This window comes from Phoxinus phoxinus (genome assembly GCF_949152265.1).
Source record: "Phoxinus phoxinus genome assembly, chromosome: 13".
Classification (NCBI taxonomy): Eukaryota; Metazoa; Chordata; class Actinopteri; order Cypriniformes; family Leuciscidae; genus Phoxinus; species Phoxinus phoxinus.
Window position 1 is genome coordinate 18,135,359 of NC_136888.1, and position 26,739 is coordinate 18,162,097.

General features: G+C 36.1%; 2 protein-coding genes across 6 annotated transcripts in view; one reads left to right on the forward strand and one right to left on the reverse strand.

The window, feature by feature from the left end:
• Positions 1 to 5,592, forward strand: part of eno4 (enolase 4) — a 17,920-nt gene extending 12,328 nt beyond the window's left edge. For 2 of the 4 annotated variants that reach the window (XM_079632385.1, XM_079632386.1), the window contains exon 14: positions 88 to 1,490. The gene's annotated coding sequence lies outside the window, so the exon portion shown is untranslated. Of the gene's footprint in view, positions 1 to 87; positions 1,491 to 5,468 lie in introns of those variants that run through there. The other 2 variants (XM_079632383.1, XM_079632384.1) reach the window with 2 other exon arrangements.
• The window catches only part of shtn1 (shootin 1), a 26,987-nt gene extending 386 nt beyond the window's left edge, over positions 1 to 26,601 (reverse strand). The window contains exons 1-17 of one of the 2 annotated variants that reach the window (XM_079632391.1): positions 26,179 to 26,601; positions 24,786 to 24,838; positions 24,108 to 24,168; positions 17,534 to 17,628; positions 12,717 to 12,882; positions 11,750 to 11,847; positions 11,311 to 11,392; positions 10,255 to 10,349; positions 9,844 to 9,990; positions 9,013 to 9,166; positions 7,962 to 8,088; positions 7,583 to 7,668; positions 6,410 to 6,516; positions 5,699 to 5,749; positions 5,426 to 5,552; positions 5,186 to 5,332; positions 1,553 to 2,508 (exon numbers count right to left, since the gene is read on the reverse strand). In XM_079632391.1, the coding sequence (XP_079488517.1) occupies positions 5,199 to 5,332; positions 5,426 to 5,552; positions 5,699 to 5,749; positions 6,410 to 6,516; positions 7,583 to 7,668; positions 7,962 to 8,088; positions 9,013 to 9,166; positions 9,844 to 9,990; positions 10,255 to 10,349; positions 11,311 to 11,392; positions 11,750 to 11,847; positions 12,717 to 12,882; positions 17,534 to 17,628; positions 24,108 to 24,168; positions 24,786 to 24,838; positions 26,179 to 26,236 (1,641 nt within the window). In that variant the 5' untranslated portion in view covers positions 26,237 to 26,601 and the 3' untranslated portion in view covers positions 1,553 to 2,508; positions 5,186 to 5,198. Of the gene's footprint in view, positions 1 to 1,552; positions 2,509 to 5,185; positions 5,333 to 5,425; positions 5,553 to 5,698; positions 5,750 to 6,409; positions 6,517 to 7,582; positions 7,669 to 7,961; positions 8,089 to 9,012; positions 9,167 to 9,843; positions 9,991 to 10,254; positions 10,350 to 11,310; positions 11,393 to 11,749; positions 11,848 to 12,716; positions 12,883 to 17,533; positions 17,629 to 24,107; positions 24,169 to 24,785; positions 24,839 to 26,178 lie in introns of those variants that run through there. The other variant, XM_079632390.1, reaches the window with a different exon arrangement.
• Positions 26,602 to 26,739: the final 138 nt, after the last annotated feature.

A 26,739-nucleotide genomic window follows, 5' to 3' on the forward strand; every position in this document is an offset into this window, starting at 1 on the left:
GTATTATTAATTTAAATTCTAAAATGCTACTTGGATAAAATAAAAATAAAAAACAGACAATGACCTCCTTCCCCCATTTGTTCTCAGGTTTTTGGAGAAATCAAAGCTGTTCTTCAATTATGAAGAGGCATAAAACAACCCATCACTTCCTTCTCCACATCCTCTTCTCACTATATACAGACAACAGATACTGACACACACAGTGACTGAATGGGACCAATTATCCAGCCTGTTCAAAAGGGCAGCAGTGTCCGCTTCTTACAAGTGTTTGTGTGTGTTTATGTGTTTGTGTGAAAGAGTGTGAATGGACTGTTTTGTGTTAACAAGTGAGAGAAAACACAAACCCACAGCTGCGCTGCGAAACTACAGAAAACTCTCCAAGAATGTAATGCGTTCAGCTCCCAACCAACTCACAACACGTTCGTTATCGTGTTTACTAATTGATTTATAAAAATCCGAAATTGACTAACATTGCACCTTTTAAGGAGAGAAACGCATCTCAGAGAAAGTGCACCAAAGTTACATGATGCAGAGCAGACAGCATTTTGACAGCAAGTGTACAATGGTTGACATCTGTGTAGAAGAAAAAAGCTATTTCCACACGGCAGGAATGGAGGGGGTTGCTGGAGACTTACTCTGGCTCCCCACCAGGCAATCATTCTGTTTGGAAAATAAACAAAATGACTAACAAACAGATGAAATTAAGTGTTTTTCACATACATACACACACAAGCTGGGCTCTAAATTGAGGTTGTTTTGTATTGCTTGACTAGGGTTTTGAAACAGTGTTACAGAACACGATAAAAAAAGCAAACATACAGTAAGACGGACAGAAACGGCAACAGCCCAGCGTGGCGTTTCATGATTATAAGCTTGTTGAGATTGACAGAATGTTTATAGTACATCGATTAAGAGAAACATGTAGGCCAGAAAAAGATGGAGAGACTACAATCGAATAAGATATTTACAACTTGCATCTTCAACAAATGGCGAACTGGATACTTCAACAGATCAAAAATACGCTCCTAGCAAGACAGAAGAGCTAGTAAAAGTGTGAGTTGAATATCGATTGTCTTTTGAGAGCTGCTGGGGAATGGTTGTTGACATTGATGAAAAACTTTCTCACTATAAAAGGATCCAGATGCTTTCCAGAATATTTATCATCCCAGTTCCTGATCTCATATCTTCCACATCTAGTTTGAAGGTGGTGTATATTTTTATATATTCACACACAGTAGTGGCATATAGAGTAGTATTATACAATTAGTATAGTAGTATTACATTCTACAGGATGTTAAACAATGATTTAACAATTAACATATGAGGAAAATATTGATATATATTTTAAATGTGAAAAAACAAAACCAAAAAACTTAATCTTTATTGTTATCAAATTACATGTTTTATATAGTATTTACTTTAAATGTGACTAACTGCATATTAATACTGTCTCACTGGACCAAATTTCGACTTAAAATGTCCCCCAAATATATATATATATATACCGGTATATATATATATATATATACCGGTATATATATATATATATATATATATTAAATGCACTAGAATTTATTATTTCAGCCGATTTTAAGATGCTATTTTAATTTGATTGAACATTATGAAGGCAACAAACCAACGAAGACATCATTAATAAAGGTGTAACCAATGGAAAAATACATCATAGCCTTTACAATACTTTTAAACCTAAACATATCCCTGATATCCACTCTATCCATATATACACAGCTAGTCTACTATAAATATGATTGTTTTTTCATGAACGACAGTAGTTTAACCAACATTTAACATTGTTGTTTACCAAATTCACAATACAAGTGGCATTACAAACAACCTCATGGCTTTACTTAAACGTGAAGCTAAATCTGAACAAAATTCCACAAAGCTCTTATATTCACAACGTCAAAAAACGATTCTCAAACACAGCCTTGAATTGGGAGTGTACAGTGTGTGTTATTCTCTGTTGCAGACCAGGGTCAGGTGAGGAACAGAGTAAAAGGGGAGAAAGAGAGAGTGAGTAGGGAATAAAGTTTCATCTTGTGTCCGGGAAGATTTAACCCCATGAAGAGCTCTAAGCCGCACTGGAAATTGTGCCTAAGTGTGTGAAAGCGTCACTGAGCCTTAGCACAGACACACACATCTCCTGTTTCACTGCACAACAACAACATCACAGCAGCTGCAGCTCACCGGAGGAAATGAAATCCTGTTGTGTAACGAGGCATGAAAAACGTCACACTATTGTATAAATCTGATCTAGTGTGCGTTTAGGACAGAATAAAATGCTTCTCTGCGGACTGGATGGGGAACGATACAAAATTTCAAGGATCAAATTCACAGTGGAAAGATGTTTATCGAAAATGCCAATGAATGAACCAAGCAAACACTTAATCACTGACCTCAAGTCAACAGCAGATGCTTCAAACCCACCCTGAATGATTTCCCAGTCTTGTAGACTCTCAAAAAGACCTTTAGATCCCATCAAGATTCCTTTAAATGGTTTTATTTATTTGCTTGGATTATTTTTTTTACACATACACTACCATCAGCAAGATTTTTTAAAAAGAAATTAATACTTTTATTCAGGAAGGCTGCATTAAATTGATCAAAACAAGACAGTTAAGACATTTAAAATGTTACAAAAGATTTTAATTTCAAATAAATGCTGTTCTTTTGAACTTATTTATCAAAGAATCATAGTGAAAAAAGGATCACGGTGTCCAAAAAATTTTTTAAGCAGCACAACTGTTTTCAGCTTTAATGAGCATATTACAATGACTTCTGAAGGATCACAATATTACAGTTTTTACTGTATTTCTGCTCATATAAATGCAGCCTTGGTGAGCATTAAAGACTTTTCAAAAACATTCAAATATGAACCGACCCCAAACTTTTGAACACTAATGTATATAATTCTTTAGACATCTTAAGTTCTGAAGGGCATTAAAACGGCATTATTAGATTTTTTTCCTAGTGTTTTTACTATTGCACTTCAGCCATACTTGATGGGGGAACTAGAAATGTGCAATCACTTAGAAATCATAATTTGACGGCATGAACATTTTGAACTCCACACTGAAAAGAAATATCATGAACCTTTCAAAAATGGCTCCTTCCATCGACGATTTAAAAGAAGAGTCTACGTTGCGTTTGGCTCCAGAAAAGGGGTTCATTTCTATCTAAACCAAAGTATTTTTCTATATAACAACACCTTGCGAAAGTCTGACCTCCTTAAATGAAGCATTTAGAGTGTCACAAAGATCAGCCGCCTCTCACAATGTCTCTTCTGGGCTGCCATAAATGAAACCTCCTCAGGCCTGTGGCTCTACACATGCTTTCAGAAAGCTTCAGCCACCCATTTAAACTAAACTGCTTTATATATTCTATTCAATAGTGTTTTATTGTCATGTTGGCATGCGAACAATTTGAAAAAGAATAACACATTTCATTACAGCTCAGTCAATAGATGTATAAATAGCATCAATTCACTGTCTGTTATTTTAAAAATTTGTCTCAGGAATAATAGTCGTGTGTGATTGATGACCCGAAATTGTTTCTCTTCTCTATTGTTGGCGAAAACACCAATTTCTGTGAGAGAAAGACCAATGCTGAATGAAAAAAAAAATATCCAGGTTCATGAAACAGTAAAAAGATATTTAAAGGGGGATAAGTTCACACCAGTTGCTAGTAATTACAGAGCGGGACATTGCAAGGTTAATACTAGTCTAGCCAAAGCCATTTGAAAACACACTAGGTTGGCACATGTTCAAGGCTAGTCACCAACGCCCCTCTAGAAATGCTTCTCACACAGACAAAGCATGTGTCAATAACTTTGTTCAGTGAGGACGGTCCAGCCAAACTACAAGACTGTGGGACCGGGGGGATTTCGTTTCACTACTATTAAAAAGTTCATCACAGCCAAGAAAATAAATCAAACATTATACCACTAAAAGATTCGTGCATGTTCTCAAGCCAATACAACTTCACTAATATGTTTCTTGCAAACAAGTTATTTGCTCAGGGTTTGCTCTTTCATATCTCAGGAGGATAGATTTATCAGTAGTCTTTTATTTAAGTATCAACTTTGTCTATTCTGACAAGAACAAAAACAGACTCAAATTGTTGACATGGAGTAATAGTATAATGACTTGATGCAGTTTAGATATTTAGGTCTGTGAAGAATATTTGAGTTATGAACTGTGCTCAAATCTGCTAATTAACATAGTTGAGATTACTATAATAATATCTGAAATCTCTTGGGATTTTTTTTTCTCATTCATGCAACCTCTTGTATAAGTGACATGTATAATACTGTTCAGAAGTTTGGGGTTGGTAAGATTTTTTAAAATGCTTTTTTAATAAGTCTCTTATGCTTACCAAGGCTGCAGCTATTTGATCAAAAATACATATATATACACACATTTATATATATATTAAATATAATTTATAAATAAAATATATAAAAACATAATTTATTTCTGTGATGTCAAAGCTGAATTTTCAGCATCATTACTCCAGTCTTCAGTGTCACGATCCTTCACAGAAATCATTCTAATATGCTGATTTGGTGCTCAAGAAACATTTTATTATTATTATCAATGTTATAAACAGTTAAGCTGCTTAATATGTTTTGTGGAAACAGATACTTTGAAAAAAGAACAACATTTATTTTTACAATGCAAAAGTCTTTTCTGTCACTTTTGATCAATTATTGATCAAGTGTTCATTTTTTTCAACAAAAAAAAACAAAAACAAAACAAAAAATAACTTACTGACCCCAAACATTTTAATGTTAGTGTTAATATGGTAAAAATGTTAATATGCTGAATCATACAATTTATAAAATACATTATTTTATGGATTTTGAAGATATGGAAATTGAATATAAAAACTCATTAAAACAAACAAAAATTAAAGATTAACTGAAAAATTGGGATTAAATAATTTGACCCATCCAAAAACAGCACACACATTTGCTTACTGCTGTCAAGTCACATTACAGCTGAACTTCGGCAAGTATTACATTTGAAAAATAGTATGTAACTCAAGGCATTTCGATTGTGTAGTCACATGTGTTTGGTTAGTTTGGATGAATTGCGCTGCTGCATGAAGACATATTTTGTTGGTGATGTATTGTATGGCTCTGCATAAAAGAGCAAATACTCACAACCTATGAGCTCCTATGTGGGCTTGAGAAGGTCAGTGCATATTGTGGTTGGTGTGTGTAGTGGTGTGTCCTGTTCCCTTGTGTCCTGCCCTGGTTCTGGCTGGGTTTGCTCAATCTGGGTCAGATCCAGAACACTACTGGGATTTGCTGGAGGGGAAGGGTTAAAAAGTTAAATGGATGATCTGGCTCAAGGGACAGAGAAAATGTAGTGAAATGTGTGTGTGTGTGTGTTTGACTGACAGTTATTCTTTGCAGTCTTCAATGCTTCCCTCCGTCTGTGCAGGGCTTTCTCTAGCTCGGACTTCGGAGATGGTGATGGAGGGTGTGTCCCATGCGAGGAGGAGGGGCCAGGACGCTTGGCGGAGGTCTAAACAGAAAGATTCCATTACCATGCTAACAGCTAGCTTTTAATTCTATTAGCTGTTACATTATTTGTTTTTTTATTAAAATAAAATATATTTTAAGTGAATATAATATTCAATTATAATTAAAAATAAATAAAGCAATCCTGACCAGGATTCCCTGAAGTTCCTGTATGGCAGAATTTGACGGTGTCCGTTCTTTCTGCAGGGAAACCCATCAGAGAAATTAGCATGTAACAAAGTAGCATGTCATGAAATGAAAGACTATGTAAGAGGGTGTTATTATTTTTAAAATAATAATTTTGTAATAAATGCATCCTGCTAAATAATATCTATATCTATATATCAATCTAACTGACCCCAAACAATTAAATGGATAGTTCACCCAAAAAAGAAAATGTTGGCATCATTTACTCACCCTCAAGTTGTTCCAAACCTGTATACATTCCTTTGTTCTGCTGCACACAAAAGAAGATCTTTTGAAGAAAGTTTGTAACCAGGCAGCTTCGGGGCACCATTGACTTCCATAGTAGGGAAAAAAACTATGGAATCAATGGTGCCCCAGAACTATTCAGTTTTCCACATTCTTCTAAATATCTTCCTTTGTGTTCAACAGAACAAAGACATTAATACAGGTTTAGAGCAACATGAGGGTGAGTAAATGATGACAGGATTTTCATATTTGGGTGACCTATCCCTTTAATTGGGAGTAACTTGATCAATTGATTGGCAATCAAATACGTAATTTAATTTAATTACATAGATTAACTGTATAGAACAGAAAGTTAAGAGCAGTTAAAGTGGAGAGTCAAGTTGTTTTCAGGCAGTGAGTGTTTTGTATGAGTTTTTATGAAACGTATACCGGTCCAAGTCTGGCTTTGTTGGTTGTCTGGGAAACGCGTCGAAGTTGAACTCCGTTTTTGATTCGCTGCATCATCTCATCCACAGCTTGCTGTTTGATGTCCTTCTCTGTCAGATTAAAACACAGATCAACACACACTCATTGCCTGAATGTTACTTCAGTTATAGAATATGCAGATGCACTTATGATAAACAGCATTTATGTAGAGAAACGCACGTCTGTTGCTTTTCATCAGCAGTCAATTTAGACACTGAATAATATCAGACATACCGACAGAACTAAACAGAATTGCGAGAGATTCTATTTGAGCTTGCATGCACAAATATATAAAAAAAACAAATCAAAAGAAAGTTGATCTATGATGTTTGTCTTTGTTTAGTGGCCTTGGAAACACTTTTAATCATTCTGTCATTAACTGGAACAAAAATGTGAAGATTATCTGCTTACCAGTTTTTCTGACATGAAAAAAATAAATAAAAAATCTCTTTTCCAAAGACACTAAATTGGCAGTGCATTTTAGAGCTCAGTTTAGTCCAATAAAGACCTTCTATTCATATGAGATCATAAAAATGGACATTAACAAGAACAACTGAAAGACAAATGATGAGAAAGTATCTAGCCTTTGGCCTGCACTTATACTTATTATAGGATCTAAAAGAATTTTAGTCAATCCATAAAAATAAAAAAAAAATAAAAAAAAATCACCATTCGTCATAAATATTCAAGCCTCTATACAAACGTATTTGCCCTTCAGCAAAAAGCTGCATGTCTTCTTTCTTCTTCCCTTCCATTTTTTTTCAGTACAAGGCTGAAAGAAATGGCTCAGGACAAACTTGAACTTGACCCAAGTCTTTTATTTTTTTCAAACTGCTGCTGTGATGAGGAACAGAACTTTACTTCATGCGAAATAGTATATATTAATTAAATTCCATCTGATTGAATACACTGCAGCATCTTAATTAACACTTGATCAAAAAGGTCAACATAAACATCTGAGATCTTTCACACGGCTTAATGGCAAACACACTTTTACGATTATGGTGCTTTTAACTGATCAATACATGTAATCTTTGCATTTTGTAATTATTACGCGCATCCTTCAAACAGCAGAACTTTTAACCTGAGTACATTTATAGAATGGAAATGGAAATGTGTCAGAGCTTTGCTCTTTACCTGGGATTTTCTCAGAGGAGTCTTTATCCACTAATGCAATTTCAGTGTTCACATTTTTTTTCTTACGAAGTATAGACAGTAATGAGCTGAAATAGACAGAGACAAAAGAAAGAATTAGAAAAAATTGCTACTGGCACAATGAAAAAAAGAGAATAAAAAGAAAAAAGGACAAGCCCTTCAATATGTCCTGCCCAAACTTCCTGTTTCAACAAGAAAAATGTCATTGAACCTGAGCCCAATGAGCAAACAGCCCACTGACTGCAACCAGTTTTCATTAGATTTTTAAAACAGATTTTTTTCTGGATTTTGCCAAATGCAGACTCTCTTAAGAACAAGTATACACTAATTTCAATGGTTTTGGGCACAAACAGACACTCACCTGAGTGGGTTGCTTGAGGGGGCAGGGGGTGGAGGCAGAGGAGGTGGGGGCGGGGGAGGCGGAGGGGGTGCTGAGGCAGCTGCTGGTGGGTTGGAGATCTGCTGGAGCTTCTTTTTAAGCTCCTCCACTGCAAAACACACAGGGTTCTCAGAGATACAAACACCAGGTTGGCTTTGAGTGCTGTTTGAATTTATGCAACTGTAGCATACACTACTGTTCATTTTTTTAAAGAAATTAAATTAATACTTAAGCAAGGATGCATTAAATTGAATCAAAAGTAACCGTCAAGATATTTATATTTTTATGCTACAAAAATATTATTTTAATTAAATGCTGTTCTTTTGAGCTTACTATTAATCAAAGAAGTTTGATCATGTTTTCCAAAAAATTAAGCAGCACATCTGTTTTCAATATTTATAATAATAATAGTTTCTTGAGCACCAAATCAATGTGTAAGAATGATTTCTGAAGGATCATGTGACACAGAAGACTGGATTTATGGCTGCTGAAATGACTGCACTATGAATAAGTTAATTTTTTAATATATAGTAAAATAGAAAACAGCTATTTTAAGAGCTATTTTATAATAGTATTTCACAATATTACTGTTTTTATTGTATTTTTGATCAAATAAATGCAGCCCTAGTGAGCATAAGAGGCTTTGAACGTTTGAACAGGGGTGTATCTACAACTGAAAATCAGAGAAATTGATTTTTAGGCATCTGTCCTCCAACACAACTTAACGACAGACGAGACCTGATGAAGCCCTATATGTGGTTTTTGAAATATGTGAACCTGTCAGGGTTGTACTTTGTATTTTGAATTGAGAATGCTTTTTAAATTCCAGCTCAATTTAATAATTTTAACGGAGGTGTCAAACAATATCCAGAACTGAATTTAAACTTGAGGAAAATAAATGAAATTTGAATGAAATTTAAACTGCAATTTTCTGTCATTCCAACTTCCTGTAGCCAATGCAATTCCATTAGCAGATGAAGAATTCAGAACAGCTTTTAGTTCTTAAACTCTGAAATGATCTCAACACTGGTACCTGTGAATCTGAGGTCTTTGGCTTCAGTTTCAGCTTTAGTGTGTTTGTGCTGCCACTCTTTTCTCTCCTTCTCCAGCAATTCTGTCTGTCTCCGTAATGCGGTCAGCTGCTTCTTTAATTCACTGCCGTGTATCTGTTCTTCAAGAGCTTTTACCTAGATTCCGCCAAAATAAACAGCACAACAATCAAAGACAAAAAACAAGGGTTGTTAGAATGGAATGTGATATTTGAACTGTAAAAAAATAATTCACTTACAAATTTTAAAATATGTCATAATGTGAAGATTATGTTATCAAATTAAATGATGACCAGTCTCTTTCTGGGCCGCATACACTTTTACGGTATAGAAAATAGATGCTAAATATCTCCTTTTGAGTTTTGCCATTGGAACGACATGAGTGTGACGAAATTATGACTTTTTTGGGGTAAACAATCCCTTTAAGGCAGTAAAACATAGCGACTAGTCATGTTCTTGTCATATTAAATATGTCATATATAAAATTTATAGTAGTGACAGAGAAACGCTCTTAAAGTAAGTCAAGTTGACTCCAACCATTTCCCCTAATCCTTTAATCATACGTTAATCATAGTTTAAATGCAGAATCGTGATACATTTTTCTCCTTTTACAAAGCAAATAATAAACTGCATGTGTGAGTTTTTGAGTGGCACTGGGAGGGGCTGGTGTGGTTGGGTTGGGTTGATTTGATTGGTTTGTCTGTTATTATTTTAATGACATTCAGTCTGTACCCTCTAAGGACACTGTGACCTAAAGGACACTGTGGGGATTAGTGTGTGTGTGTGTGTGTGTGTGTGTGTGTACAGTATGTTACCTGCTGTTGATGCTCCAATCTCTGTGTCTCTACAGTGTGTGTCAGTGTGTTGATCTCTGCCAGAGCTTTCTGCAGAGCTTCTGTAGGAGACACGGTCTGGATCAACATCTGGCTTTGTCTTTTCAGCTTCTTCTGTTCTACTAGCATCTTCATACACCCACAGAGAGAGAGAGAGAGAGAGAGAGAGAGAGAGAGAGAGAGAGAGAGAGAGAGAGAGAGAGAGAGAGAGAGAGAGAGAGAGAGAGAGAGAGAGAGAGAGAGAGAGACAGAGAGAGAGAGAGAGAGAGAGAGGGCACATAAAGAACACGTTCACACACACCATTTACAGTAATTAACATATTCCAGAATTCCTAGAATGTCTAATACATTTCATTCAATTAATTATGAAATCTAATCAAATTGAGCTTTCACCTCATGTGCAAACTTCTCCGCTTCAGAACGCAGGTCCCTCTCAAGCTTTAGATCCTCCTGTAAGGCCTCAAACTCATCTAGAGCATACTTAGAAACTACACACATACACAGGTAAGCATTCAGATGGTTAAGAGTTTGGAGCCTTGATGTCTGTGGCAAACAATTCAAACACACAATCTTTGAAATGCTTATGGTGCCATGTAAATTCATACTCGACTTCTGATGTCGACAGAACAGGGCAATCACTAAACGGCACAGAATGTTAAAAGCATTCAGGGTGTAACCTTAGGTGACCCTTACCCATAATTCTGCTGTCCTCTTTATAGGTCATTTATTTACACTACCATTCAAAAGTTTGGGGTCAGTAAGATTTTAGTCTCTTATGCTCACCAAGGCTGCATTTGTTTGATTAAAAATAAATATTATTATAATACATAACTGCTTTCTATTTTAATATATTTTAAAATGTCATGTATCCCTCTGATGACAAAGCTGAATGTTCAGCAGCCATTACTTCAGTGTCCCAGTTGCTGTTTAATACTTTTGTGGAAACTTTTTTCAGGATTCAAATAGAAATATTTTGTAACAACATACTGTAAATGTCTTTACTGTCCCTTTGATCGATTTAATGCATCATTGCTGAATAAAAGTATTTCTTAAAAAAAAAATAGTTTGACTCCAAACTTTTGAACGGTAGTGAACGACAACATACATTCAACATGGCTAAAGATAATAGTGAAGCACCAAGTGCCTTTCAATTGACCGTTCTCTTCTATTATAGGCAACAAATGTGCAATGTTCTCAAATTCATCACAAAAATTGGGAAATTTGGGAATGGCTTTATTCTTAATTGGAAGTAATTGCATAAAATACTGTAACACTTTTGTCATTTTAATAACAAGAAAAAAATATATAGTAAAGGCTTTGAATGAAGATGTACCAGAGTGTGAATACAGAGGTTAGGATCAATGAATGTCTGGATTGGAAAGCAGTAAAAAGAGAGAGAGAGAGTGGTTCATGTAAGAGGATATAGTAGAGAACAGGAGCACAACTGACCTCTGCTGTATTTTCCCAAGAGCTTCTTTTGTTGGAATGTTTCAGCTATTAAAACAGTATTATCATGTTTCTCTTTCAGGAGCTTAGGAAGAAAGGGAGAGTGAGGGCTTCACTTATTTGGGTATTACTGGTTCATCTGAAACATTAAACAACACGACACAAAGACAACCACCTCTTTTCTATTTAATGGTTATTATTCTGAGTGAAAGCTACTGTGAAACATGGCAAGGGTCAACACTAAAGACATTATGGAGGTGGATCAAAACAGTTCCGCTCTGTCATGATGATGAGAGGTTTTTACATCCATTAAAAAAAGTGAATGATTTTAGAGTGTATATGCTAGGCCTTTTTAAAAATCATGTACAGAAGATCAACCTTAAAGATGAGTATTGGTTCATTAATGCAGTAAAACCCAAGATGAAATGCCTTTTTCACATACGTCCTGTCTAGTTTGGCAGAGCTGCTCTCTTGCTGTCTCCAGATCGATCACCATCTGCTTCTTCTCAGCCAGGATCATCTCCAATTTATCTCGCAGCTCTACCACGAATGAACAAGAAATGTATAAATAAAAAAACATACATTACAAAACAGCCTAAACTGAACAGTCTTGTAACCAAAAATCATGAATTGAGAACTGCGTCGGAGGGGGAAATTATTAGCGAAAAATTACTTAATTTTGGGTCTGTGTCTCACAAAAAGATATTGAATGCTTGTAAGACTTGGAATAAAGTACATGTTGAATGGACTATTTTGACAATGTTTTGTGTTGTATTATGTATTACTACTTCATATACATAGACATAATATCTCGATAGATAGATGGGTCATTTTATTTTTGGATAAAATATGAATTAACATCATAGCCTCACAAACAAGATACTTAAAGGTACTTAAAGTTTTTAATTTGTGGATTAGTATATATAAATATAATGACTGCTTTCACACACTGTCAGGCTGTAGTAAGTAGTGCACAAAGACGAATGCCTCAAAAGCAAACAGTCTTAAATACTGTATCATACTCATTAAAACTCAGAAGAATCATGAAAACACGACCACACAACACAGACGACACATGACATGGAACTAAGGATAACTCAGGGCTTATAAACACAAGAGCTAATCAGAGTAGAAACAGAACTGGTGTGTAGAACTAATTAACAACCAACAAGATTAATTAGAAAACTAAGACTAACAAATTGACAGAAACTGAGCATACATGTTACACACACGTTTTCCTCCATTATTTGACTTGATTTCATGAGGAGCCAATGTTGTTAGGCCCAGTTGAGCTGCTTATTCTTTAGCTGCAGATTTTAATTATATGCACCTTTTATATGTCAATACAAAAAGCATAAAGTGATAGAAATATTTTAAGCAATACATTGTGGGACAGTGCATTGACCCACCTGTGATGACAATCTGACAGTGGGAGGAGCTGCAGACACCTGACGACTCGTCCTGTGGTTCTTCTTCATCCTCATCGTCAAGATTGATGTCAGCGATGACATCAGCACCAAGACGGGATATATAGAGCATACTCTTCCTCTTCAAAGAACGGTTCTGTCTGTTCAACTGAAAGAAAGATGTACATTAGTATAGTGTTTTTGGCAGACGCATTTTTCCAAAGCGACCTAGAGAGCATGCAAGGTATACATCTGCACCCATGACCTTGGTGTTGCCAGTATCAACCGGTATCAATTGAGCTACAATATCAAAATGTTAATTTGCTAAGTCTTGGTAAAGAGAACGAAAATACAGTGTCGTTTGACAGTGCAAAAAAAATGTGCAAAACCAGCACAAGTTAATCTAGTGAGGGCAATGTCGTCACATTTATAGGAATAATCAGAGATCAAAATGACACCTGTAACACAACAAATGATATAAAACCCAAGCCGGTGATTTTCTGCATTTGCCTCAGAGTGAAAAGATATGAGAAATCAAATCAGCAGCATGTAGACAGACCATCCCACTGGAACCCCAGCGGGCGCCCATGCAATTCCCCTCAATCACACAGCCAAACACACACAGCACGAACACTCTGGAAAAGAGCAATAATCAAGGGCAAAATAATAGACATTTCATTACACGTATGCAGGGGCAGCAGCAGCAGACACTCCTGTTTTCATAAATAATTACAGGATTCTATCAGGCACGGACACGAACCCCCACCATCGCAACATGTACATAACTGCATCCGAGACATTTTTACCTTTTTGAACATCCAATTAAAGTAATTTAAGATTGGTCATTCACACTTCAATTAGGGAGTCCACTTAATGGAAACTCAGAGAGCCAATGGGGGTGGAGGTATGTAAATGAGTCCCGGGTGACATTCCGGTCAGAAAGAGAAAAAGAGTGGGAGGCAGGGATAAAATGCCCCCTCTTTAACAAGCCTTTATTAATGACATCCAAGTGAGGACACACAGCACGTGAATCCATTTCCTGATGGCGTCCTTCCTGCTGAATGCATCTTTTAAAAATGCAATCAACAACACATAATACAGGGATAAACACGCAGAAACACATGCACGCTCGCTCTGTGATAATCATCTGGCATTGATGAGAGCGCAGCGGCAAAATTACACAGTGGCAGAAATCAGACGTGCGTCCCGAGGTGGCCAGGCCCCTCATCTCCTCTGATCACACATCAAAACAAAATGTCATGTGTTTGGATTGCACTTTGATTTGACTGCCACCACCCGCGAACCCTCATCCATTACTGCTTTTTAATTCAAAATGTTCCAGAGTTTAAGAAATTGATTATGATTTTCTTCTTTTTTTGGGGTAGATGAGGTGTCTGCCAGCCTCGGGTCTCTTGGCAGACAAAATTACAGCCATCATACACAATAAATCATACGGCTGAAATGTAGAGACTTTTTGAGACAATTCTGCTCACCATCCTCCAATCACACCAACCAAAAATTTTGGACTCATTTAAATGTAAATTTGGAACGAGCCAATGCTGTAATTTTCACAACGTATCCTTCGCATTTTCAGGAAGAGGTGAGATTTCTTTTCCACCATGCATACTGAGATGCAAATCAAGTTTTCCACACTTGTTTTATAGATATTCACAAGATTAGTTCACATAAATACAGCAATCAACAAGGCAATATCAATATTTAATTTCCAGTTATTTATTTATTGTATAAATGGGATAATATAAAAAGTCAGCTGGTCATTGTGCCAAAATAAACCCAAGGAATGCACCAATATTACAATTCTGGACAATACTGATAAGGTGATTATTATCTTCATGTTATGGCAGATAATAGATAAATGTAGAGTATTGCAATTTTGTAAGATTTTATGTAAATAAATTAAAACCAAAACACTAAAATGAACCATTTTAAATGCTTTAACTGATACAATTTATACATCACAACATTAAAATCTCCAGTATGAAAATTATATTAAGTTTAAGATATGCTAATGATTACATTTAACCGCGTTATTAAATTATTAGTGTTTTCAAAGATTAACAAAGAGGAAATCAGTATCAATGATTAAATAACCAATATTGTCCACTACCAATAATATATATATATATATATATATATATATATATATATATATATATATATATATGTTATATCAGGCAATAAACGATGTGGTACCAATATATTGTTCTTTTCTAAATGGGAATGTTTTGTGATGACAGACTTTATGTATTGTATATTACCGTTCAAATGTTTGGAGTAAGATTTTTTTTCTTTTCAAGAAATTAATACTTTTATTCAACAAGTATGCATTAAATTAAAATTTTTGAATGTTACAAAAGACTACTAAAAAGACTAATAAAGCATTTAAAAAAAATCTTACTGTCCTCAAACGGTAGTATAAAACAAATCTATTGGGAAAATCAACAAGTTTAATGCAATAAAACTAGAACTTAAGAGACCAATGCAATGCAAAGTGTTTCCTGGCTGCCTTTCAATAAAGACAGATGAGGCACTTGAGATAATTCAGCTATGTGCTGAAAGAGCAACTAGTGACAAAAACAACCGCATCCTCAATCAGACATGTGTCCTGGCAGATTGAAGCTGAGCAAACCTGTGGAGGCCAAAACCTTGCTGTTAGTTCCACAGACGTGAGGGGCTGGGTGTGGGGGTGTTCACAGAGCAGCCAGGACAAAGGGCATCTGTACCGGTTTTCGTGCACAGTGGCCGCCGGCGAACACAGAACAAGCTGGGCTGTGCATTTAAGGATGTCAGGAAACCATTGATTGGTTAAATCGAGCTTTTATCCAACACATAATGCTGAGGCACAAAACGGCCCAGCTGCAGGTCTATTTCCTCCGCACAAATGAAATGCTCCGCGGTCTTCCTCAACCGCAGCTTTCAGAAACTGTGATGTGACATCTGTGATGGCTTCACATACTTCAAGGAAAAAAAATGTATACCTCAAGAGAATACTCTAGATAGAACTACACTAGAAAGTGATTTTCAAGAAATGGCAGGAACAATAATCTTTTAGACCACGCTAAATAACCAAGAACCAAAGGGTTATGTCATCTCAGTCTATTTTGTCATATACAAAAATGAAAGTCCGTTTTCCTTTGCGCGGTAAAACGTCTTCTTTTCTTGGAAAAAGAAAGACGTCACACGGCAGCTAGCCTGCTTCTAAAAACGCAGGACAACAGTGTCCTTTTTTAACCTCAAGACTATTTTCTCTCGGTCTTTATCTCTTTTATCCGTGTCTTTATTCCTTTCACTGCTACTGTTCTCTCATTTCTCTCTCTGTGTGTGGTGATCAGCGCTCATCACCGACAGACAGCAGAAGATAGTTGATTCATCCATCAGATAGACGGCAATGAGCCGGTAATCGTTCCCGCTAATTTGCCTCACACCTGGGCTTTTAGAGATCCATTTACCTGCTGAGCGTTCAGCGTAGATGCCACTTCACTTTTCAGACCAGACTGAGCCTGAGCGGCGGAACCGAAACCCGACTAAACAATGTGCTGAGCAGGGACTGATGGCAAATTGAATACTTCTGTAATGAGCGGGACCAGTGAGGTGGGCAGGCAGTCAACCACAAGATACAGGTACACGGGAGGGAAATAGTCTTAAGATTGACTTCAGCATGAACTCAATGAAGTGACTGCCCACGTGGAGAACAATTGTGTGTACTTTGCTCAGGATGGAGGAGGAAATATAATGGATGGAATGTTGGTTGGATGGAGGCATGATGGATCCCAACCAATTTACCATGAAAGCACAAGCGAAAACATGAGTGTATGATTCTAGAAGAAATGTTCCTAAGAAGAATAGAGCAAAGAAACAGAAGAAAACGGATATTGGTATAGAATAGAATATACAATAACAAACTAAATTAAAAAGAAGAGAATAGAACCAAAAGATAACATAATCAAATCAAACAGGAACAAATTATAAAAAATAAAAAAAGACAAAAGAATCAGAACAGAAGAAAATAAAATGAAAAAAGAATAGAATTGAATCAAAAGAATCAAAAATTACGGCAATGAAATGCAATGGAATTAAACAAAAACATCAGAATCAAATAAATAAGAACAGAACAGATTCAAATGAATCAGAACAGAACAGAGAGAAACATAAGACAATTAAATGAAACAGAACAAAGAGGATCAAATGAAACAGAACAGAATAAAAAAAATCAAATTAAAACAAAAAACAGAATCAAATAAATAAAAACAGAAGATAATCAAATGAAAAGAACAGAAGAGAATCCAAATAAACAGAACAGAATGGAATAAAAACAACAAAAGAGAATAACATGAAACAGAACACAAGAGAATGAAATGGAACAGAATCAAATAATAAAAAACGGAATAAAATAAATAAGAACAGAACAGAGGAGAATCAAATAAAACAGAACAGAGGAGAATCAAAGGAAACAGAACAAAACAGAATGAAACAAAACAGAATATACTCAAATGACACAGAACTGAATCAAACGTACCAGAACACAACAGAATCAAATGAAAAATACCAAAAGAGAATCAAATGAAACAGAACAAAAGAAAGAATCATATGAATCAGAACAAACGGAATCAAAAGAAACTGAACAAAAGAGAATCACATGAAACAGAACACAAGAAAATTAAATGAAACAGATTCAAATCAAACAAAAAAGAACAAAATCAAATGAATCAGAACAGAATGAAATAAATCAGAAAGGAGGAGAATCAAATGCAATAGAATAAAACAGAACAGACAATCATAACTTTATTGTAAAACCTCACCTTTGAAGCCAAAGCTTCTACACTCTCTCTGCATGTCTTCTCGATCTCTAGATTCTCCTGAATGTTGTTCACCTCCTCTATCACCCTGTGTGACACTAAAGACAAGAAATATGTCAAATATTGTGATGGTTTCTTCAATGCAAACACACTATAGTTGTCACTACAGGCAAGCACAGGGCTCATTTTCACACACTGTCACGCACACACTGAAGCAGTCAGAACAGTACAACATCATGACATTCATAGACGAGGTCACAACATCATACAATTACTCTGTCCAGAGCCCTGAAACTTAGAACAGCTCTTTATCAGCTATCATGCTCTCCAGACTGCTTTCACACAAGTTGACTGGGGACATTTGGTGTACAAAAAAAATGGAACTACAGTCTATATGGTGAACACACAATCTCAGTAAGGATTTGAATGGTTTGAATAGTTGCTGTCACAGCACTCATAGCAGTCTCCTGTAGTGTGACATATGTTGTACTTCATCTAAAACTGAAAATTGTTCTAATTCTTATATACCCCGGTATTATACATGCATTTTCGATAATCTAATGTTCATTTAAAAATTAATATGGACTTGGATTGTGTATCCACCCGTTGGTCACTCTATAGGACAATTTCAGTTTTCCAACACCTGCTGCATACTTTTTCCAACTGTGTCTATACGATTTTGATACATATTTTCACACTGGAGACAATTGAGAGACTCATACACAACTATTACAAAAGGTGCACACTTTTACTGATGCTCAAAAAGTAAACATGATGAATTAAGAGACGAGGGGTGATCATCAGTTTTTTTTTTGTGGTTTCAGAATTTGATCCCACTGTGTGTGTGTGTGTGTGTGTGTGTGTGTGTGTGTGTGTGTGTGAGACTGTCAAAAGTTTGAAAACATTATTTTTTTGTAATGTTTTTGAAAGAAGTCTCGGTTACACTTTATTTGTAATTATATATTTAAAGGGGTCCTATAATGCCCTTTTCACAAGATGTAAAATAAGTTTCTGATGTCCCTAGAGTGTGTATGAGTTTTATAAGTTTTAGCTCAAAATACCCCACAGATATTTATTTTTATCGCATGTTAAAATGTTCCCTTTTTTAGGTTGAGCAAAAGCTCCCGGCACAGAGGGCGGAGCTTCAAGAGCTTGTGTGTAAGTAGCTCCGATTACCTCACACAGACACGCACTGAAAATGTAAAAGACTTTTAGCCTTTTATGTTCAAACCGGTGTCAGACAAATATGGAGAGACTCAAGAATAAGTGACAACATGTAGAAAGCAGCAGGACACTTCTGAATGGTTAGTTGATGAATTTATGTAGCTGATGTGGAGTTAACTATCTTCAAGTCATTCTTAGCATAATCTGTCATGATAACCTATGAATCGCGTTTCCGGGGGTGGGGGCTAGGGTTAGCGATGTCATTAAGATACCAGAGGCTAGTAGATCAGCTGCATCAAAGCAGACGTGACATTCTTAAAAATGTCGTCTTCATTCGGGTTCGAACAGCGCAAGGGAGCGCAATAATGACAGAATTTTAGCAGATTTTTTTTGCCGTAAAGCAATTTGTTATATCGCGAGACCTGATATCACGCGATACTTCCTGATGCTGCGGCCGGCGCCCCGCCGGTTCAAAGTTGCAAGGGTAGTTTTTTCGCTCACAGGTGATAGGGGCGTGCGAGACGACCACCATTCAACCTGAAAAAAGTAATATAACCATTCCAATGACTCCGAAGCTGTTCAGTTAAGGTAAAAAACCTGCATAGTTCACCTTTAATACAAAATAATATTAGAATATATCAAATAACCGTTTTCTATTTGAATATATTTTAAAATATAATCTATTCCAGTGATGATAAAGCTGCATTTTAAGTATCATTACTCCAGTCTTCAGTGTCACATGATCCTTCAGCAATTATTCTAAAATGCTGAGAGGCTGCTCAATAAACATTTCTTATTAAAATCAATATTGAAAACGGTTGTGCCTAAACATTTTTATGGAAATGGTGATACTTTATGCAGGATTCTTTGATGAATATGAACAGCATTCATTTGCATTTATTAAATGTATTTATTACATTTATTAAAGTATTTAGTAAATAGAAATCTTTTGTAACATTATAAATGTCTTCACAGTCACTTTTTAAAAATCAATTTAATACATCCATGATGAATATATATATACAAAAATGTTAAGCAGCAAAAACTGTTTTTAACATTTTAAATATATTTCACAATATTATGTTTTACTGTTTTTTGATTAAATAAATGCAGCCTTGGTGAGCATAAGAGACTTTTCTTTCAAAAACCAACCCCAAATTTATCTTGCTGAAAAAAGTTCATGCCCATCTTCTATAGCAACATCTTTTCAGACTCTCTTTTCTGTTGAATCACCTCTTCACCTTGGCCTTCATACAGCTATTGTCTGCTGTGTAGATCTGTTCAAGTCAGCTACTGTAAGTCCTGCCCTTCATACAGATCCTAAAGGAATGGGAGACGGAGATCAACGCAGGCCTGTCAAGCCGAGCTTATTGTTTGGATTATTAGAGATATCTCTGGAGTCTCCACCTCAAATGCAAGAACATTCAAAGGCCATATAAAATGCCTCTAAAGATTCTCTGCTTTCGAAAATATTTGTGAATGCTCAAGATTAGTCTCTCGTGCACAAAAAGAGTCCCAAAACAAGATGGATTGAGAGGAAACTTTAAAAATTCAAAAACGCACAGTCTGACGAGCAGCCGAAATCTATCAGCTTCCAAAGAGGCGGAAGATGGGGAGATGGAAGAGGCAGACGCTCTTAACGCCCGGAGCTCTTACCTTATTTGTGTCCGTAATCACCAGAGACTGGCCACGGACCAGCTCACAGCCTCTTAACTAATTACACATTGTGGTTGAGAGGCAAAAACAGGAATTAGCACCATCGCGGCCAGCGGCTGCCTCCCAATGACACCTAATTAAAACTTGATGAACGCCCGTGTCTGCGATATCCAAGTTCCCGCTGTAAGCCTTTCCCTGTCACTCATTAAACAGTACTTAGCTGCCAGTTGGTCTCCCTCCACCCCATCTTTCATCTCTCTCTCTTTTGGTAGTACTAGCACTAAGTGACAGGTTAATTGTAATAGCAGCTACACATAAACCGGGCTAAGTGTGAGGCAGTTGCGGAGCAGGAGGGGGAGACTTCACACGTCAGGCTTGGCAGCTTTAATTGTAAGTTTTAGCCTCCCCATCAACGTTACATCTTCAAATCTCTTTCTTCTCGCGCCGTTCCTCGTGCACGCGTCTTCTCAGAGACAGACAGTGATTACGTGCACGAGGACGCAGAGTATAATGCTATCGGGCCTGCGTGTTGGAGAAGTGAATTAGAGCCTCTGATGCTGTTTCTACAGCGCAGAGCTTGATGAGGGGGCAGATGCCTTTGTGGTCTTATCATTAGAACACAATGGTCATGTTGTCATCAACCTTGCCATCTCCAATTGAAAAGACATGATTGTGTGTTGGGGGCTTTTTCCTTGCTCGCTCGCTCGCTCACCACTTCCCCCCCACCTAGCCAGCCTCCCTCTCGGTCGCTTTGCGCTGAATAGAAGCAATTTTCCGAGAGCTATGAAATCACGTAATAGCTCCTAATATGCAGCTGCTCTGCTAGAAGCTGCAGCCACTATTTAAGTGGAAGTCATACACAATACGTGTTTATGGCGGAGGAAACATGAGCAAAGGCCAAGATTATTCACAAAAACACACGCTCTTCTCTATCAAATAATGACCTATTTCGTGCATTAAAATGAGAATGTAATGGATTTTTTCCCCCTCCTCCCCAACACCGGCGGCCATTTGTTGTGCTTTTTAAAATTTCGCCTTTTAATTCACGTGTTTGAATTCCATGTTTCCCCAGCGAAGAAAAAGAAGGTGACATTTGTATAGATGTGCGAGAGAGGTGAAGTGCGGCGATTTGGCGAGGGAGGGACCGCAAAAAAACCCCATTTGAGACTGAAACCTGTCGCTTTTCCCCTCATTCGGGTGTGTGTGATTGATATCAACTAGGGATGCTCCGATCAGGATTTTTGCAGCCGATACTGACTACCGTTTTCTTGTCATCATGATCGGCCGATACCGATCCCGATCTTACAAGTTTTATATAAGTGACATGTAAGCTCTCTGTTGACTGTAACTGTTAACCCCTTACACCTTGAAGGCATTTTTTATTATTTCATGTGATTTCAAGTGGCATAATTAAATGTAATGGTCTTTACACAAAAAAAATATCATCAAGTATATGATCTAATTTGATAGGAAACCTTTCATATTAAATTTAATTGGGGATATTCAATTTAATTAATCAATGAATAATACTATTGATTAGCATTACCAAACATGGACGTTTTATTATTATTTTAATTTAATACTGTGAAGCTGCTTTGATACAATCTGTATTGTGAAAAGCGCTATACAAATATTCTTGACTTGACTTGACTTTAAAAGTTAATGAGATGCGGTTCCATGCACAGGGGGCGGAGCCTAACCAGTTTGCACTCAGAGCCAGGACAATCTCATCTCACAGAAAGATGATATATCAAAACAGAAACTCACAGTAACGGTGTTCGAGTCGGACAATAATGCCCACAGAGCTAGAGAATATATGCTGAATATTAAGTCTTATCCATAAACACACTCTCTCTCCCTTTCATTATCATGGAACACAACGTTACACAGCGAAGTACACGAAACATCCGTTACAACTAACAGTAAACAAATATACACACACCTTTTCAGTGGATGCTTTATAAACTGGTAAACTGTATATCTGTAAAACGACTCGATGAGCTCGAGCTGTCATAAAGTGCTCGCTCTCACTTTCATTTCTGCCGTGATCAGTAACGTTAGTCCTGTCGCTCCGGAGACTGTAAGCTGGATCACGAGAGCAGTTGTACTGATCAATCCTTGAGTAACAACAAGAGTAAATGAAGACTGCTATATTATTCTAACATCCAAAAAACAAAACACCTCAATCGCCTTCGGAGACATTCTACAGCTGCTCCAGCGTCGAAACAATGGCGGACTATGTCCAGCTCACTCAGGACGGGTCTATGCTCAAACTGCAGTGTCAATCAACAGTCGTGGGCGGGGCTTGTGCAATTCTACGTCACATTGCATTGATTCTGAGAACAGCTCATTCTGAGACAGTGGTTATGATTTATAGGGATAAAAAAAAAAAAAAACTGGTTGGATTTTTATCATTATAGTGTGGTTGTGTACACACAATGCCAAGTGCCAACACACATTTATATTCAAACACCATGTAAAAGTAAATTTTGCATAATAGGTGCCCCTTTAAACATTTTCATTTCCAGTGAGAAATTACTATTGTAGTAATTAAATATGCGCTTAGTTATCACCGAAGCTCTCTCTATTTTGCTGTAGATCATTAAATCGTTGATTTAAAAGTCTGTCCAGTATCAGTTTCGTGTGGTACATTCATTTGATTTTCTCAAGATCTACGCATCATGTTATGTTGTGTCTCGTTTCAATCGAGACAACCTGCTCTAAATAAAGTTGTGTGATTTACTATGTTTACTAATGTTTCACGAAGTTACAAAGCAGAATGTGACGCAAAAGCCTTATCTGTATACTGTTTACATGTGCATCTACGGCAACTTTGTACAGTTTTACGTCATCAAATAGCAATCAGTTCGTGAGATCGGACAAATTTAGTAACTACCAATTGAGTCATAGAATGTGATTATCGATCGGAGCATCGATAATATAAACACTAAACTTCAGACTATAAGAGCAAAAGGGAGTGAGTGGACTCTATGTCTGCAAAAGGAATATCCCAGATGTGAATTTGGCACCTCATGTATCCATAAAAACATCCTATTATTTAAAGTCCCCCTGTGGTTTTTAATGTTGTTTATTTGTCTATGTACTGAAAGCTCAACCTAAAATTTGGAATTTGTTCAGATTTTTGGCTTTGATTTTCTTGCAGTTTTAGAGTACAACATGTTTTGAAAATATAGATTTTATACAAAATATGAATAATTAAATGTTTACATTGAACATTTTCATAAACTCGAACTTATATAACTTTTTTTTCTATTTCACTTTCTTAATTTATTTAACTTATAAATCTACCAAATGTCTTCTTTAAAACAAGATCAATCTTATCTCTATATTCCAAAGCATTCTTGAATTACAACCATTTAAGTTTGGAATGTGCATTTTCATGTCTATGCAAAAAAAAAAAAGGGGCGGGGGGGGGGGGGGCACTTAAGGGGTTACACACCAACTCCAATTGCTTAGATTTAAAGCAGTCTGAATAAATTAAAATATGTCTTGTTGGAAAACCAGGGAAATGATGGTTGCGGAATAACTAGGTGTGTCTATATGGAACCGTGTCATAGTTCTTGGAAGATTCTGGGGTCAAAGTTCAAAAGAGCAAAGCGCACAGCCAGTATTTTCCACAGAAATCGAAGCAGTCTTTAATTCGTTTTAATGTACTACACAGAAGGATGTCACTGGATGGACATTTATTGAATTTGAGAAGTTATAATGAGATAAATCTAAGATCTTTAAAACCAACCTTGTTCAAATTCGTTCAACTTCTGTAAGGCCTCATCTCTCTCCTCTTGCATTTTTTTACACTGAAACAAAATTAAATAAAAATATAGAGTATGTTTCACTGATAGAACAGATTTTTTATTTATAAGAACATCTGCATTTATTTTATTAAAAGCAAACCCTCCGAAATATCATTTTTAAATGTATAGATCACCCAAAAATGTAAATTCGGTCATCATTTACTAAACTTAAAGGAATAATTTTAAAATTTAAAATAATGGTTTTCTATTTTTATACATCCTTGAAATGTAATGTATTCCTGTGATGGCAAGGCTGAATGTTAAGCAGTCTTCAGTGTCACATGATCCTTCAGAAATCAGTATAATATGCTGATTTTATGCTCAAGAAACATTTCTTATTATTATCACAGCTGTGCTGTTTAATATTTTTGTGGAAACCGTCATTTTTTTTCAGGATTATTTGATGAATTGAAGGTTCAAAAGTTTGACAGAAACTGCTGAAAAATATTTAAAGATAAAACTACTTATAAAACTAAAAACTATTTAAAGATAATTTAAAGATGTTCAAAATGTATTTTTGGGTGAACTATCCCTTTAAGACCACACACAGATGTTGTAGAGGTGCAAAGAACAAAATAAATAGGTGAAAAGAAAGGACAGCATGACAACAAATGTCTTACCTCCTTTTTGATCTTCTCATGTTCTCTTTGGAGGCTTTCATACTGGAGAAGTACTGCAGAAATACAAGGGCGCCAGTTAAACATCTCACAAGTCAACTTCCCAAGAACTACACAGTCAGTTAATGCAATTTCAATACATGAGAGAGATCAAACTCAAGAGGAAACTTTTACTGCAATAGCTCACAACTCATGTCCAGCATGAGGATTGCTCATGGAAACTAACGCTAATTTACACAAAAGTATTTTTAATGCTGCAAAAATATATAATTACAAATAGAGGATGAGAAATACATTTGCTGGTCAAGACAATGACAGTTCTACTCATATCTGTCTACATGCCGGCTGTAGTATGAATCAGCATCAGCTCTACTGAATATGCATTTAATTTTAGAGCAGAAGCCATTATCTGTAAAGGGTTTACAAACCACACTGTGTCTGGGTTATTAATGTCACAGTGAGACAGACTATCATGGAAAAGACAGTCTTTTCAGTTTAATTTTGTAAAGTTTCAGAGTTCTCTGCCTCTATTTATGAGGTCTGCAGGGCGCTTTGAGCAAAAAGATATAAAGCAATTTTTACCAGAAGGTGTCTTTCAGACAGTTGTTTACAAACCTAATTCTAGATCATATTGATATAATATATACTGCCATATTGATATAATATGGCAGATTTCTACGTAGCTACATTACAATGTACAAGTAGAAGTAAATACGCATTTATTCTTGGTTTATCAACCAAAATTTGTATCTTGTTTTATTGATAAACTGAGAAATTAGCTTTTCACCGGTTACAAATTGTGAATGTAGTGATATACATTTTATAAGCTTTTTTATTTTATTTAATGCAATTTATTTTATTTGGCAATCCAATAAGTACAATACATGTGCTCACCTAGATAGGAAAAAATGGAATTTGCATGAGTAATTTAAAAAAAGATAGCTGTCTTTTAAGCACACATATCTTTACATAAAAACAAAAGAAATGCCAGGATGTTCACCAAAAATGTGTGTGCATGTCCAAACAAGCCTCTGAAAGCAAGAGTTCACAGAATTAAAAGGCTTTACAATGTTTTCCACTGCATGCAGAGGGGATTAAAACTACACGGGCAGAGAATGTTATACAATTTGTGTTCCACTTCAGAATTTGTTGGTTGGTAAAATATGTCAGATTGTTTTCCAGATTTCTACATAACTATTATGGATTTTTCTTTCTGCGAATAAGGATAAAATCCAGTTGATATCGAAATGACTGCTTTAACAAGAAACAAATCGACTTCACGTAGGCCTACTATTACAATACCTGTTTGTGTAGACTGTTACAGACAGTTACAGCAAGCAACCCAGTTCCTATGAGATACCTGCACTATTTATGCATTTGACACCATCACCCTTACCTTGGTTGGACCGTTCTGAAATCATTTTCACTTCTTTTTGCTGTCCCGTTGACGCCATTGAGAGTTCCTGTGGTGGCTACTGATTCAAAAGTCCGATTAAACACAGCCCGAGCGACACAGGAAATGATACCTGAACACACCTACTGTCACTCGCGCGCACCGTTAAAGTAAACATTCAACATGTTAACGATAGTTTTCACTCGAATGCTATAATTAGGCATATTCCAGTAAAAAAACAACAACAACATTATCATGGTATCAGCAAAATGGCATTAAAATAATGAATTAAAAATTACACTCTTTACGATTTTACTGTTTCTTCAACTACGACCAGTCAACTAAAGTTTCTAACGGTCACAAGTTAATTTACTATAGTTAAATAATCCAGAGTGGTTATATAAATGTATGACAGGAGAATTTTGTAAAAAAAAAAGTTATAGATAACTTGCATTTATCAGCATCCTTTAGAGGAAATGACGTTTATACATTTATGGCGGTATAAAATGACAGCAATTGCATACAGTGCACACATTAAAAAAACTAAGTTAAAAATGTGTATGT